This window comes from Grampus griseus (genome assembly GCF_964374135.1).
Source record: "Grampus griseus genome assembly, chromosome: 18".
NCBI classification, from domain to species: Eukaryota; Metazoa; Chordata; class Mammalia; order Artiodactyla; family Delphinidae; genus Grampus; species Grampus griseus.
Genome location: NC_139012.1, coordinates 14,699,578 through 14,716,710, shown reverse-complemented (window position 1 = coordinate 14,716,710; position 17,133 = coordinate 14,699,578). Strand labels below are relative to the sequence as shown.

Here is a 17,133-nt window from a genome sequence, read left to right as displayed (position 1 = left end):
GTGATGGGACCAGTAACTCGGGCAGTGTCCTGGGGCTTCACCCACCCTCGGGTGTCCCTGCGGCACAGACTCTGGTGGGAAGGGCCCCTGTGGGATTGGGCTGCACAGCGATTCTTCTGTACGTGATGTGAGGTTTATAAGCATGGACTGCTCTCCTGTTGTGCTGCGTGGTCGGGACATAGAGTTGGGCCCCTCGTGCCCATTCCCTCCTTGGCAGGAAGGGAGGCCCAGGGCGGAGAAGGAGTGGAGAGCGGAGTCCTGGCCCCGGCTTCGTCACTTGCCTGCTGTCACTTTGGACACGTCCTGCTTCCTGCCTGGGCCTCTGACGTTTCTGCAGCAAAATGAGGGCCTTGGGTCAGAGGGTTTCCAAGAGGTTTTGCTGCTGCTCTGAAATGTCGTCTATGACTCTGATTAGCAAGGGGTCAGCAAGGTCTTTACGACACCTGGGAACCACTTAATGAGTAATGAGATCCTCTGCTTATCTCCTTCTGGAATCCCTGTGTCAGTGGATGGGCCTAAGACAGTCACAGATAATAGTGGCATTCTGGAATTATTTTGGCCTGTAGATACAGAGACTGCACAGGTAGTAGAAAAGCCTTGGCCTTTGGAGAGAAACAGTCTTGGGTGGTAACTCCAGGTATATGTCTGTTTCCTCTCCTATTAAATGGGGGAGGTGTGGGATTACTGTAAAGGCTACAGGCAGTGCCTATAAAATGCAAATATGCCAGGTTTTTAGTAAATGGTAGCTATTGTTACTCTTATAGCCCTTTTCTCTACATCCATACATATGTGCTGTAGGTACATATAAATATAATAAAGGTTTCTCCTTACAGATCTCCTTACCTCCCACTTGCCACAAATCCTGCAACATTTCTTGTATTACATATGTTAATAACAACACAGATGTATTATACTAGGTCTAGTTAACGTAATTACATATGTTAATAATAATGTAAATGCATTATACTATATCTAGTTGAAGTAAACATTAAAGTTCATTGAGCTGAAAACTTTTCTGTAACAAAATAGAGAGAAGATGTAATCACATTTGGCAACATCGATTCAGGCTGATGACATCAACTCCAAGGCCCAGGAGTCAGAAGGCTCAGGGATTGGGTCTCAGGGTCTCTGTTGACCAGGTGTGTGATTTCGGTTGATTGTCTGAACCTTACAAGCCTGTTTCTTCATCTGTAAAGTGGCGATAATAATACTGTCAACCTCATGAGGTTGTTTTGAGGATGAAATGCAGTAATGATTTTAAAGCACCTGATTGCTAGGGATGTAACAAGCATTCTATAAATGTTAGAGTGATTTTGAAAATAAATTAGCTATTAATTATAAGCTCAGCTAGTTTTTGGCAGAATCACATCCATAAAATGTGACATGTAAGAAGGAAGGTATCTGAGTATTTAACTTCCATTTTTGAGTTGATATTTATATAGGTGCTCTGCACATAGTACATTATATAAATTGACAATAAAAATATTCTGTTACCATAACACAGGTAATATAGTATGTCACATTTGTCTGCATATTATCTTCAGCCACTTGAAGGCTCTTAAAAACTTTCAGGCGATACATATTTAAAGGTATCACAGTGATAAATTCTAGTTTAATATTTTCTCACATAGATCGCTTGAATTTACAAACCCCTCTTGGGTGCCCACAGCTTGTACTTTTATTTCATATTTACCACATTCCTGCCAACTTGGACACTTTCAGATTGCCTTGACAGTCATAGAATAATAAGTTTATTGATACTTCCTTATCTAGGTATAGAGGTCTTCAAGTCCTGAATTATTTTAGTATTGCCTTCATTTCAAATATACTTTTCAGTCACCACTTGGATAGCATGATGTGAAAGAGCAGAAGGCTATGAACTGCCGTGAGCTTGGTTCAGATTCCAGATCTTCTGTTTAAAAGCTGACAGTCCTCAGACCAACGATGTAACCTCACTTACTCTCAGTTTCCTCATCTGTGAAATGGGGCCAGTACTTACTGTGCAGCTTGTTGTGAGGATTAGAGATAATCGGTATCAGGTTTCAGAACAGTGCTTGGTGCACAGAGCTTCCCCACTCCAGGAGCTGAGAGAAGGTCCTTCATGAAAGATGTAAGCAAAGCCTTAGGAACCCAGCAGGAAAAGAGACGACTCCAGGATGGTTTCATGGAAGAGTGTGTTTGGGCTGAGCCTGGAAAGATGGGCAGGATATTGACAGGCTGTGCGAGGAGGGCCAATTCCAAATGGAAGAAAAACTGTGAAGAAAGGCAGAGGCCTCCTGCTGTTTGACTCTGGAACCCAGCCCTCCTCTGCCAGGACCTCACATCTGTCTCTGCTCACACAGTCTCTGCTCCGTGATGTTTCTACTGTAAGTCTCCACCATCGCTGAAGGGCCCTCGATGTGCTTCAGGACGGGTGGCGTCAAACGAGCGTCGCCATTTCCTTGTGTTTCTCTAGTCTATGTACTGCTTTTCAGTGCAAATTGGTGAAATTTAACTGAAAGGTAACAATTAATTCCTCCAGTGGGAGGAACTATAATATATGCTCAACTCAGGCTTTTCCCTTTAACCTAATTGGAAAATGGTGGCTGGGAAATTAGCCTGACTTGGATTTTACTTCAAATCCTTTGAAATGGTTTTCCCATTTGGGGCTGGTCCATAAATAATTTGCAGAGTAAATAACACACTTGAAGTCCTACTACCAGACTCAGAGAGCCTGTTTCATATGGCCTAACTGTGCTAAATGAAAGAGTAGATTTAAGTGCCTCTTCTAGAATGTGGTGAGGATTGCTGTGCTATAGCTAGGTGCAGTTTTGAGAAGGAAACCAAAATAACATAAAATCAAGGCATAAAATCTAAGTGGAGCAGTTTGCAAGGACTGTCAACAGTGAAACGGAGGCTAAGTAACTGTGTGTGCGCATGTGTGCGTGTGTTTAAGGCTGGAAACCCATCTTAAAATGGCTCATTGTTTTTCATGAAAACCAAAAGCAAGAGATGGTATAAACTTCTGAGCCTAACAAAGAAATAATGTAAAATAATGATGAATTTTCACGACAGAGCAATTGCTCCCTTTCATTTGATGCAACCCAGTGAGGGTACAGGGGACCTGTGTGTGCCTGTGTGTCTTTCTGGCTGTCAGGGAGGGTTATGATGGAGATAGTATTTCTCTTCTTAGGGTCATGTGATTTCCCTGTTGTGATTCACACTGTGAATGGGGTCCCACTGTTGGTTTGATGAGAAAATAGGGATAGGTCACCAACAGCAAGTTACAATCAATTCATGTCCTTTTTCCACTTACAGAGGGTGTTCATACACTTCTTTTTTTTTTTTTAAACATCTTTATTGGAGTATAATTGCTTTACAATGTTGTGTTAGTTTCTGCTGTATAACAAAGTGAATCAGCTATACATAATACATATATCCCCGTATCTCCTCCCTCTTGTGTCTCCCTCTCTCCCTCCCTGTCCCACCCCTCTAGGTGGTCACAAAGCACTGAGCTGATCTCCCTGTGCTATGCAGCTGCTTCCCACTAGCTATCTATTTTACATTTGGTGGTATATATTAGTCCATGCCACTCTCTCACTTCATCCCACCTTACCCTTCCCCCTCTCCGTGTCCTCAAGTCCAGGACAGGAATAAAGATGTAGAGAATGGACTTGAGGAAATACATTTCTTTTTTTTTTTAAATTACTTAATTAATTTATTTTTGCTGTGTTGGGTCTTCATTTCTGTGCGAGGGCTTTCTCTAGTTTTGGCAAGCGGGGGCGCCTCTTCATTGCGGTGCGCGGGCCTCTCACTATCGCAGCCTCTCTTGTTGCGGAGCACAGGCTCCAGAGGCACAGGCTCAGTACTTGTGGCTCACGGGCCCAGTTGCTCCACGGCATGTGGGATCCTCCCAGACCAGGGCTCAAACCCATGTCCCCTGCACTAGCAGGCAGATTCTCAACCACTGTGCCACCAGGGAAGCCCAATACTCTTCTTTTGATTCTCACAGCATCCTTGAGTTCACTGACTCTTGTTTCTGCAGCACATTCTGTAGAAGAGGAAAATGAGACTTAGGGAGATCAAACGACTTGTTGATCATGGAGACCCCAGTGTGCCACTTGCTTTCTCCCCACATTTGCTGAAGTAGAGACAAAGAAATGAGGGCTTCATCTGCAGAAAGATAGTGCTGTGTATCCTAGGTTGCTGCCTGAGGAGTTTAGTAGGTGACAAACTCCCCACAAACTCTGCTTGTCTGTGCCATGTTCTGTCCAGTGATAATTATAGGCAATCTAAGTAAAGGTTTCTAATATAACTGGTTTAAAGGTTTCTAATATAACCTCATTCTAATAACCTCATTCTAAGGTTTCTAATATAACCTCATTCTAATATAATATAAGTGTAACATAAATCTGGTTGTAATCTTGTCATTTGGAGGATGTTCTTGTCATCTTTTCTTTTTTTTCCCAGGTACTCTGATTGGTCTACTTACTTCTTAAATAATATTCAGATATAACTTTTGATAGATTCCCAGAGCCTCAAGTCAAAACTTCACATCCTTCTTAAACTTGAGTTTTTCTTGCTTCCGCGGACAGGCAGCTACTTAGTCCAGCTGATCTGCTTGGTGTCCCTCAAGCACACTGTTCGCTTCGCTTTTGTCTTTCCTGCCCAGCCTGCTCTTCTCCCATTTCTTGTATAGACCTTGTCTGTCACTCTGTCAGTATGTCTTAAGTATCACTGTGAAGACAGAGGTCAGGTGTTATCCCTTCTCTGAAAGTGGGAAGCTGAGGCCGAGATCAGCAAGATGTCCAGTTTAAGACACACTTATTCCTTGATTAAAAAAATGTCCTGTGGGCTTCCCTGGTGGCGCAGTGGTTGAGAGTCCGCCTGCCGATGCAGGGAACACAGGTTCGTGCCCCGGTCCGGGAGGATCCCACATGCCGCGGAGCGGCTAGGCCCGTGAGCCATGGCCGCTGAGCCTGCGCGTCTGGAGCCTGTGCTCCACAACGGGAGAGGCCGCAACAGTGAGAGGCCCGCGTACCGCAAAAAAAAAAAAAAAAAAATAGAGTCCTGTGCCTTCACCAGCCTGGGACACCAGCCCTCACACTTGGGCCTCTAGCACAGACCTTCCCACTTGCATATCCAGCTGCACTGTGACATCACCAAGAGGTCATCTCAACTCGTCCACAAGCGAAGTCTCCTAAACTTGCATCCACCATCTTCCCCAACCCAGTAAATGGAGACCCTGTTCTTCCGCTTCCTCACGCCCCACACAACACAGTCCTCTTCTCTTACCTCCTACACGCGTCCCATCAGCAGGCCTTACAGACTCCACCTTCCCAGTGTGTGTGGAGTGTGTGATGCCGTCTCTCCGTCCTCACTTCTCCCACTCTGGTCCTGGCCACCGTCATCTCTCACCTAGGTTACTGCCGTGGCCTCCTAACTGGTATCCTCTCTCACCCTCCCCCCTTACTGTCTGTCCTCCACAAAGAGGCAGGAGTGATTCCATAAAAGCCTCAGACCGTGTCAGGCCCCCATTCCCCTCCCCCTTTTACTGGGCTGACACCAGGGCTCCTCCTGCCCTGACTCTGCCCTTGTTCTCCTCATTCTCACTCTGCTTCTGCTCTCCGGACCTCCTTGCTTGTCCTGGGACACCTTGGCCGTCTGCCCCACAGCCTTTGTACTCGCTCATTGCTCTGTGCGGAGCACCCTCTCCAGGTCAGTGTAAGCCCCTTCACCCTCCAGAACATCTGCTCCAACCCCCTCTGAACAGGGCCCTTCTCAACCCCAGTAGTGACTCACTTTCCCTCCTTTACTCCCTATCCCCCTAAGTTGGCTTCTTTTTTCTTCTAGTCCTTAGTACTTGCACTCATGTTAATTTTCCATCTCCCACCATGGAAAGCAACTCTAGGGACTATGTTTCCTCATGGCTGAATTCCTTGTGCCCGGAGCAGTGCCTGGCATATAGTCGATCCTCAATAAGTATCTGTTAAAATGACCTAATGCATAAATGCTGTGAAAAACTACAGAATGTAAACACACGAAGAACCCCGAGAGATGTGTTTTAAAATGTTTAAGGTTACGGTTTAGTCACTATGAAATGTACCCATTGCTTTTGATCAAATACTTGTATGAAGAACTAATGCTAAAAAGGTTAGGATGGCAGGAGGAGAACACATTTGAAATCTTTCTCTTTTTCCCCTTTTCTGTCTCCATGTAGGATTTACAGCTTTTGGAGGATGGAGACCTAACCGTGAGAGGAGACCAGGGAACCACGCTGAGTGGAGGCCAGAAAGCCCGGGTCAACCTCGCCAGGTAAATGGCGTTTCAGTTGCCTTCCTGCCCCTCCCTCCTCCATGGCTCCTAGTGGAAGTGAGCACGCAGACCCCGCTCACCGGGTGGGCCCGGTGTGAAGCAGGGTCTTGGCCCTCTTCCATGGGCTCTTGGAATGAATAATGATTTGTTGGACACCATCTTGATTCAAAGATGGGACACGGGAAGCTTGAAGCGGCCTTCTCCTGACATCTCTCTACGTTTCCTAGAGCCGTGTATCAGGATGCAGACGTCTACCTCCTGGACGATCCGCTCAGTGCAGTAGATGCAGAAGTGAGCAGACACCTGTTCGAGCTGTGAGTTTGCTCCTGGTTTCTATCATTTCTGCTTTCCAAGAACCCCGCAGAGATCAGGGAAGAGAGCTCAGGAGGGCGTGTATGCTCCAGGAGACTCGGCTCATTCTGCCCTGGTGTCCCTGTCCCCCCTCCCTTCCCTCCACAGCAGATCCGTCCTAGAGAACTTTTGCATGAGGATGAGGTCGAGATAGGAAAATGCAGAAGGAGCTTGCAGTGTGTGGAGTCAGGGAGTCTGTGCTTAAGGGAGCTGAGGAACAGATGGCAGATTTATTAACTGCTACTTGCAGTTAATAACCAGACACTGTCGATGGATCCAGACCCCAGCAGTAAGAAAGATGATGTATGTATTTTAAATTGGAGAGTAGGACTTGGTAACCTGGTGCTTGGCTGCCGGTCCTTTTCCTCCATCATTTGTTTAAGGCACTTCAGAAATGAAGTTTCCAGTACTGACATAGGGCTTCCGTGGAAAGGCCTTGTTGGTTTACACTTATTATTCTGTCTGTTTGGAAATACTTAATACGGTCTAGAATTTAAGAATGAGTTATTCCACATCTAAGTATGGCTTCAGTCATTTAATATTGCTTCATGTGTGCTTATTAGAATTAATACTTAGACCCACAGTGCACGGTTAACTTGAATTTGTAACTAGGTATCTAGAGTCTGGCTGAAATCCTGACTTTCACTTTGAGTTTCTGGAATTTGTTGTCAGTGGCTCTTGTTTGGCCACGGAACCCCAGAAGCAGAACAGCTCTGATGCTTTTCTGTGTATCATGTGTCCCAACACACGCTGACTGAGGCTTCTGTGGAGTCTAGACTGGCCTCTTCGAAAGCCTCGTGAACTTGCTTTTTCTGAAACGCCACCCACATCTACCCCACGGTTAGTTACCTTGCTGTTCACCTTGTTAAAGCCAACGAGCCCTTCCAGCTGCACTTATTAAAGTCCTACTGTGTGCACTGAGGTCCATGCCCTTACAGAGGCTATTGTTCAAAACCTCTCAGTTTACAGAGGAGAACAGTGAGCCAGGAGAGGGGAAGGACCCACACGGGGCAGAATAAGGGAGACCGAGACGTTCAGCTCTCATTTCTGCCTCTAAGGAATCTGTCTCTATGGAGCTTGTTAAGACAGATGCTTGGGAAAGGTCAGCAGAGTCGCGGTTTAGAGGGTTTGGATATAGGATGGTAGATGCTAAGTGGAAGTAGAAGTGGGCAGCTGTAGGCTTTCAGGTGAAGTTGGAAAGCTCCCTGTGCACTGGCCTTAGCGGGAAGTGCCCTGTGGGCCTGCAGGCTGGAAGGGTTTGTGGAGGCTGAGAATAGGATTCAGTTCCTTTTGCTAAAGGAATAGTAGAAGCACAGGTGTAGAGGTAGGAAGAAGCAAGGCTGTGAGAAGGACAGCAGGCACGTCCTTGCCTGGAGAATGCAGGTCCTACAGCAAAGAGAAGCTATTTGGAAATTCTCGCTGTCAGTCCCTCTGTTAGTTTGCTAGGGCTCTGTCTGTCCAGGCTGCTCTCACAGGAGACCATAGACTGGGTGGTTTATAAATAACAGAAATTTGTCTCACAGTTCTGGAGGCTGGGGAAGCCCGAGGGCAGGGTGCTGGCAGATCTGGTGTCTGGTGAGGGCCCGATTCCTGTGTGTTCATGTGGTGGAAGGGGTGAGGGAGCTGTGTGGGTCCCTTTTATGAGGGCACTAATCCCATTCATGAAGGCTCTACACTCATGACCTGTTCACCTCCCAGCTGCCCCATCTCCAGTACCTTCACAGTGGGGATTAGGTTTAATGTGTATGACATTTGAGGACACAGCCTTGTCTATAGCAGGCTGTCACAGATGCGGGGGCGGGGAGCTTAAACAATAGAAATCAGTGTTCTCACAGTTCTGGAAGCTAGAAGTCCAAGATCAAGGTGTGGACTTCTGTTGGCACCCTCCTCACTGTGTCCTGTCTTTTCCTCTGGTCTTTCCTCTCTTCACATGCACCCCTGTGTCTCTGTCCTTACGTCTCAGTCTCTTCTTCTAAGGACACCAGTCAGATTGGATTAGCCCCACCCTAATTAAGAATAACAGTTACCTCTGTAAAGGCCCTGACACCAAATTCTAAGGTACTGCAGCTACGGTGTCAACAGGTGACTTTGGGGAGACTTGATTGATTTACAGCCCGTCCGGAATAGCCAAGTAGAGAGACTTGAGCAGAGCAGCAGTGTGAGAGTGAGACGGGGGAGGCAGCCCTGAGCTCTGGATACGAGGAGCTGAGATTCCACGTCCCCTAAGCAGGGGTCGGGGGCAGGTTCCACCAGAGTCAGTATGTACCTGTGCTTAGTGTTAAGGTGATGAAAGAGCTCTGCAGATGGATCGCAGCGATGGCTGCACAGCAGCGTGAGTGTACTTAGTGCCACTGAGGTGTACGCTTAAAAACGGTTAAAATGGTAAATTCCATGTTACGTATATCTTAACACACACACACAAAGTGCACGGTAGCATCGAACCTTTCAGCACACAAGAGCAGGGCAGCCGGCACGTGGCATGGCCTCCAGCTCTCTGGTCTGACTGCCTTTCCCACCCTCTCCCGATCGTCACTTGATGAATTTTCCCTTAGAGAAGTGTCTGTGTCTCGTCACAGGTCCAGTGACAGGCACTAGTGCTGTGACACAGGTTCCCCACTGCCACCCTCCTGGGTCTTGAGTAGCTCAGCCTCCCTGTTCCCAGCGCCCTGCCCTGCATTCACAGATGTCTGTCACTCAGTTTTGTGTGTGTCTGCCCAAGTTCTCCATCACTCCAAGAACGGTTTCCGCTGGCCACTGCATTCATGTCACAGGGAGGAGAGAGGAAGGTGTTCTGATTGCCACGGATCCGTGGGCTTATACAGAGCCTCTCCCAAGTTCTTTTTCCAGCGCAGGAGGTGTTTATAGAGTCCTTTCCAACCTTTTGGATGTAATGACCTTGGATGTACACTTGATAGAAGCAGCCTTGTTCAGACTGTTGTTTGCTAATCAGAACCACATTCTCTGGGAAAACTTAGGGCAGGGAGCAGGAAGGCAGTTTAGGAAGTCACTCGGCAGCACCTGGAGAATGTTCTCGAGTTAGAAAATTGGATGGAACAGTGTGCTGTGAAGGATGGCGGTCGTGTCGAAGCTCAGTAATGGGGAGTGTTTTGTATTAAAGTGGACGAAGCGCACTTCTACTTGCCGTTAACAGTTTCCCTTAGTCATGAATCTATAGCCGTTGTGAGTTTTCCAACTCTACGTTGTAAACCTTAAGTGGATTCTCTCACCTACAGAAGGTTAGAGCCTTAGGTGAACTGATGCAGTCTCACCTGTGTCCAGCTGTGGATCCCGTTTTGGTTCAGAGACCCCTATGTCGCCAGAGCCCCCGGCTCCTGCGTCACCAGCTCTTCGGGCCTGTCCTGGTCAGATGCCCTCGCTGCTGTCCACACAGTTCGCCCTCTCTGCTCCAGCCCCTCACAGACCCCCCTCATGTTCAGGCTGCAGATCCAGGTCCTCAGACGGAGAACGAGCTCCTTTGCCATCTGCCCCCATCAGCCTTTCCAGCTGGCCCTCACACCCACTCGGCCTTCCAGCCGTGCCGGCTTTGTGACGGGCCCTTTCTCACACCTGTCTGTCTGTAGATACTGCTCCCTCTGTGCCAGAGCCCCTGCCTTTCCCTCCTGTTCCCTCAGGGGGAACCTGTGCCCTTCTGTCTTCCCACAGCCCTCGGTGGGTTGCACTTGACCGTTCATCAGTCCTCCCCACCCGCTATAAGCTGTGAATGCATGAAGACGCCTTAGCAGGGCATGTTCTGTCCCAGGACCCTTGGACCTGCTGTGCCTTCTTCTAGGGACGTTTCCCCAGATAGGCTCCCGTGTCACCCCCATCTAAGACAGCAGCCCCCCTTGCTTTCCTTCAGAGCACACATCACGGCCCGACAGTGCATTTTCTGTACTTGTTCAGTGTGTCCCTCTGTTCACGGTGCGGAGTAGCGTCTGCTTTCCTCACCTGTGGATGTAGGTCAAGCGCCTCGCACCTCAACACACCTCTGCTGATTGAAGGAATGAAGGTGGGACTCTGTCTTTCTCATTTGTATCCCCTCTACTATGGGGTGTGTCCCCTCTTAACACAGCCCTTATATAGGATTATAGGATCAACACAGCCCTTATATAGGAATAGCAGTTTAACAACTGGTTGCTGAATCAGTCATTTTTATGGCATGACTTGGAAATCTTTATTCTAAAAACTAGAAAAATAGAGTATTTCCTAGAGATCTGGATAAAACGCATTATTTAGGAAAAATTTAAGTCATCAACTGATCACTTCATTGTAATTATTTATATTACCTTATCTGTGATGGAATGTTAGGAAGAAAACATTCTGAAACTTGGGTAGCTCTGTCTTGGACATGGCAGCCCATTAGATTTGATTAACATCCACCTTCAGGGACTGTCGCGGGTAATTTTGAATTAAGGAGAAACAGTTCCATGAAAAGCTTTAGTACTAAGACTGAAGACGGGTTTACTCAGTTAAGAAACTTAGGTACGAAAGCTGAACTAACACATGTCAAAGGGAAGAATGAATCCCTTTGGACATAATGGAGCGATGGCGTATGTGTCTACGTCCTGAGCTCTCACTTCTGATCGCAGACCCAGTGTCCAGCGTGTCCCCTTAGGACTTTTCTGTCCTGAGTCCAGAGCACATGACCGCTCGTGGGTTAGGAGGAGTGCAGGCGGGGCTGACGTGTACTGAGCGGATTGGTGGTTTGGTTTCTCAGAACATGTGGGTGAGTTGTCATTGGCCGTGTTTGACATGAAGACACTGAGGTGTAGTAGCTTGTCCGACGCTGTCAGGCTCGTGAGAGGGACTGAGCTGCAGTCTGCTGCCTCCAGACTCTGCACCTGGCTCACTCAGCAGGCTGAGCTGTGGCCCAGGTCCCTGAGGTTTGCTCTGCGAGGGGCTCGGGCACCCAGGGTACACGCCTGGAGCCCTGCCTGTGGTCACCGGGGCCCCGGACCCAGCTACTCGCTTCCCTGGAGGGGTCGTCGGCCCTTGTGGGATGAGCCTGGGGCTGAGTCCCTAGGGGTCTGCATTTAAAACGTGGAGCAGTCTGGGGGGGTTACTGTAAACACACACGTAAGGTTGGATACTGAGGGTGTTTGTTGGGCCGCACCCCTCAGCCTGCAAGGCCTGTGTTTGCCCAGCTTAGACCTAAGAAAGAGCCCGGAGTCAGCGACGGAGACACGGATGGTTCAGTGGCCACGGCGAGCTTCCATGTCTGAAGCAAGGTCCTGGAGGGACACCCTACCGTGTGTGGTGGACATGGCAACAGTCTGGCTTCCTGGCGGGGAGGCGGGGGAGAGGGAAGATGACCAGTTACAGGGGAATTGACCTCAGGCTGGCTCGTCGGTTACCATGGGAACCAGGGAAGGAGCACACCCCTCACTGCCCCTCTGGTAAGCATAGTGGAGCGTCCTGATCTAAAGCTAGAACAGTCATTAGCTGGGGCCTGGGGCAAGTGTGTAGGAAGGTCAGTCGTGTGATTGGGGTGTAGGTGAAACAGGCACTGAGCAAGCAGGGGATGTACAGAGAGCAAGAGAACAGCCATCTCGGGGGGCCTGACCACACAGGGGTCTTGGCTATAGAGAATTGCTATGTCTTTGAGCTGTTGGATAATTTCCACTGTGATTTGTGCCGTCTGGATTCTGTTCTTTCATCTTCATATTTGGAAGGTGTTCAGTCCTAATGAAAAAGGATTTGCTTTCTGGACGGGACTGGGAATGTCGTAGAGACTGACGGAGGCCACGCTAGCATTCATTTTCTATCTAATATTATCTGGGAAGAAGTGTCTAGAAAATGCGTTCTGGCAAAGGTTACCAAGAATCTGTTCATTTTTTTGTTGTTAATATGTATATTATATGTCACAAATAATCAGAAAACTAAGAAAAATGTACCCATTTTTATATGACACAAATCCGTCTTCTCCCATTCCCACAAGGTGATAAAATAGTGTTTTGGTTCAGTCAAGTTTTGGAATCTCAGTATTGCTCAATTGTTTTTCATTATGAAACATGTAAGTAATTGTTAAGCTGAGTCTTTGAAAGAAAAAAACCTTAGCTGTCGGTGCCTCTTTCACTGGATGGCTTTTTAGAATTTTTTAGCAGAGCTAGATTCAAGTTTGCTGCTGAATGAATTTGAGGCCTAGTCAGAATCATTGGCTTATATTTATATTCAGTTTGTATTGTTTATACTGGTATTTAAACTACACATCTTTGACTGCTGTGTTGTCTTTGTCTCATTATGTTTCCAAATACAGGTTTTCAGCTTGGAGCACCCCACTGACGTGCTTTTGCACGCTGTACCTTTTACATTTGTAGGTGTGTTTGTCAAGCCTCGTATCAGAAGATCGCAATACTAGGGACTCGTCAGTCGCAGTACCTAAAAGCTGCAAGTCAGATTCTGGTATTGAAAGAGGTAAGTGGCTTCTAGAAGCCTGTGGAACTTGCTAGCACTCAGGTGTGTGGAAGGCCACACCTCCCAGCAGGTCACTCTCCTTGAGTTCATGGTAAACAGCCTCTTCTCCCTCAGTTTTATGCCCCCTTCTTCTCAGAGCTGGTATTCGTGCCTTTGAGGATGAATCCGAAGACCTGTAGAAATGTCACTGTTACACCCTAGGCCACATACACCCTAACGTACGTGAAAGTGCTGCTGCGGAGTTACTGAATTATCACTGTTCTAGTGAAATTTATTAAGGGTAACGATGCTATTTTATTTAGAACTGTTTGTGTCCCCTTTCCACAACTTAAGTCAAAGAGTATTAGTATTTGGAAATTAGAGATACTAAGACCTGTTTGTATCCATGTGATTGTCATGCTTGCTTTGCCTGAAGAGTACCTTCCATTAACACCCGAAGGGAGGTGAGCACCCCAGTCAGAGACGCCCACGCTGCTGCTGTAGCCAGTTGCTGGTCTCACTGCCCCACACCCGTGAGAGCCTGTGCGGCGGTAGGACAAGGCCTTGCCTTCGTGGGGCTTCTGTTCTTATGGGGACAGATGTGATGAAAGAGAGAGGGGGTGGGGCTGATATCCTGACTCTCTGGGGAGCTGGTGCCTCTCGGGCCTGAGGGACATGAAGGTGCGGGCCATCCAGGCACCTGGGGGAGGGGGGTCCTAAGGAAGGAGCTGAGCTGGCAGGTTGGAGGAATGGCAGGAAGGCCAGGGTGTCTGAGGAGAGGGTGCAGGGAGCCGTGGAGGGCGCTGGTCTCTGAGCAGTGGGCGGCGGGCCAGGAAGTGGGATGGAAGCCACTGGACGGTCCAGAGCAGGGGAGTGATGTGGTCTGACGTGAGATTTAAAAGATTCCTCTGGGGCTTCCCTGGTGGCGCAGTGGTTGGGAGTCCACCTGCCGATGCAGGGGACACGGGTTCATGCCCCAGTCCGGGAAGATCCCACATGCCGCGGAGCGGCTGGGCCCGTGAGCCATGGCCGCTGAGCCTGCGCGTCCGGAGCCTGTGCTCCGCAACGGGAGAGGCCGCAGCGGTGAGAGGCCCGCGTACAGAAAAAAAAAAAAAAAAAAGATTCCTCTGATGTTCGCTGGAGGGGTGACAGCAAAACTGTTAGAAGTCTCAGTACAGTTGAGAAGACAGAGGTGTGGGCTCAGGCTAGTGTGTCAGTTTCAGGAGCTGCCATAACAAAGTACTGCAAACTGGGCAGCGTAAAGCAACAGAAATGTATCTTCTCACTGCTCTGGAGGCTGCAAGTCCCAAATCAAGGTGCTGGCAGGGCCGTGCGCTCCCTGAAGGCTCTAGGGGAGAATCCTCCCTTCCAGCCTCTGGGCTTCACCGGCCTTCCTTGGGGTTCCTTGGCTTATAGCTGCAGGACTGTAGTCTCTGCCTCTGATGTCACGTGGCCATTGTCCCCGTGTCTGTCTGAGTCTCTGCTCTTCTCAGAAGGACATCAGTCATATTGGATTTAGGGCCACCCTACTCAATATGACCTCATCTTAACTTGATTACATCTGCAAAGACCCTATTTCCAAATAAGGTCCTTTACAGGTGTCATGTTTATAGCTTGAACGTATCTTTATTTTGGAGGGGGGCGCCATTCAACCCGCAGCTCCTAGCATGGTTAGGGGTGGACTGGAGATTAGTGAGAATTTTTTGGACTTGGTGGTGGTTTGATGCTTCACTCCTCGGCTTGTTTGCCTCTGTGCCTGAGCACCTCCATCCTTAACCACCGTCTGTTCCAACAGGCCCTTGGTAAACTTCCTGACTCATCAAATGAATTTCTGCTCCAAGTAAGATATTAAATTAAAATGCAGAACCTCTACCTCTGTAGTAGCAGTTCCATGGTCAGCTCTCCTCTACTCCTCCAGGAATGGGGGGCTCATCTCTCAAACTTGAGAGCAGTGGATTTCACGCGCAGAGGGGGTGATACTAGTGTATAAAACCCCAGCACTGGCACTATTATGAGCACGAATCAGTGGGCAGAATAACCTATTCAGCCAGTCCCTGGATGTTTTAGGGACCCCTTATTGCTTCTTTTGAGGACACTACCCTCAATTTTACTACTATCAGAACAACCATTTGTCCACTGGTGAGCACCCCTGGGTGAGTTGGGGTCCATCCTTACTGTTTGTCTGGTCCCTCTCTCACAGCAGAGAGGGGATGACTGCTCTCTCGTCCCCTCAGAATTATCAGTGATTGGCTGCCCAGTAAAATTGCTGTCTTTGTACTATTAGTTGTTTCCTTGTGCATCTTACAGATACTAAGTGGAAAGTGATAATTTCTTCAAATAAGGTGTATGAATTTTACCTCCCAAGTGGAACAAGAAACAGTGTATCGTGAATAATTTTCTGATTCTGCAGTGTCAGGTGGTACCCAGAGGCTTCACTGGGCTTCTCCTAGTGGACCACCTCAGGGGATAGAACGAGCGGGGTACCAGCTGGGGTCGTGGGCCACCTTCTTTACCTGACCTGTCTTAACCAGACATACCCTACTTTAATTAGTTTTTCATCCTGGGGTTTTGCCCAATATTTTGTTTGCTACTGAGTGAATCAGCTGAGTCTTGTTTCATGGGGTCAGAAAATAGTGAAAACATCTGCACGTTATTTTATATAACTTTGTAAGGGAGGGAAACTGCAAAGATGTGTCACACGTGTTCAAAGAAAACGATGAGATCGGCTGTAGCGTAAGCAGCTGCCTGATGTGGGGAAGCCTGGTTGACTGCTTGTGATGGGTGTGATCGATTCTGGCTTAGGTTTTGGTTTGCTGGCACGGGCTGCCAAGGCATTAGAGCCACCCCGGTCTCATGGCCTCCTTGTTTATGAGCTGTTTCATCAGCTGGAATATTGAATTTTCAGTTGGGAACTTACTGTGTTTGTGGGGCAGTCGTGAAGACCATGTAGACGCAGCTTGTGGGTTCTCCGTCCAGGGCTGGTTCCCACATCGCTCGTCTCAGCAGGGCCCGTGATACTATGACAGTGGTCAGCGAAGATCTGATGAGTGACCCTTACCTATGCAGATGCGCTCATGCCCACCTCTGGGTCAGTCTTAAGTTTCTTTCCTGGAATATCCTTCCCAATTGACTGTTTTTTTAAATCCTGCTTGTCACGTGAGGCTTCTTTCAATTTCCGTGTTGTCTAAACAGACTGTGTTGATAATATCACCAGCCTCTGTGCTTTTTGATTCCGAAGTGCCCGCGGTAGTTATGTCAATGGCCTCCGTTTTTAACACACGAGCACACGTTTCTTTCACCTCCCCCAGTACCTAACACAGGGTTTGGCAGAGATCTGGATGCTCAGTTCTGCTTCGAGTTGGAGTAGATTCGTCAACCAGAATTCCAAACCTAAGGATCATTTTCTTTGGAAAATCATAATTTAAGACCAGTTAACTTTTCTTGATTAGTATTTAGAATAGATTAGTATTATCGAATGCAAATGTATTCCTCTCAAATCCTTTCTTTTAGGGCAAGATAGTGCAAAAGGGGACTTACACTACATTTCCGAAATCTGGGGTAGATTTTGAAGATATCCTTTTAAAGAAGGTGAACGAGCAGGCTGAACTGTCTCCAGTTCCAGGAACTCCCACTCTGAGGAATCAGACCTCTGAGTCCTCAGTTTGGTCTCAACAGTCTTCCAGACCCTCGCTGCAAGGTGCCGCTCCAGAGGACCAAGATGTGAGTTTCTCATCCTGCAAACGCCCTGGTCTGTCCACTCTTGGTGGACCTATGGACCTTCAGTCTGCTCTGCTCATGACATCTTTGTTTGTCTCAAAGTAGATCCTAAGTTTCCAAGGCCTTATTCCACGGAATTGGTAGAATTAAATTGCTCCCTGAATGGGGTTCTCCCTTGGGTGTAGGATGGAGAATCTTATGGAGATCAGTAGTGGGTGTACTGCTATGAATTTCTGGGTGTATGTGGCTCACACTGATAGGAGAACTCTTCAGTTTACCATAGTTACATCCTACTTGCTCTGCTGGCTCCTGGCTTCCTTTATGCATCTAGAGGCATAATGTTAAGACCTCCTTATATGGAGTCCTGCTGTGGCCCAG

General features: G+C 48.0%; 1 protein-coding gene across 1 annotated transcript in view; it reads left to right on the top strand.

The window, feature by feature from the left end:
• Nucleotides 1–17,133, top strand: part of LOC309835743 (ATP-binding cassette sub-family C member 4-like) — a gene marked incomplete at its 5' end in the record, with an annotated part of 121,253 nt that overhangs the window by 7,776 nt on the left and 96,344 nt on the right. The window contains 4 exon segments of the mRNA XM_082675358.1: nt 6,200–6,294; nt 6,522–6,608; nt 12,963–13,059; nt 16,549–16,758. Coding sequence (XP_082531484.1) covers nt 6,200–6,294; nt 6,522–6,608; nt 12,963–13,059; nt 16,549–16,758 — 489 coding nt within the window.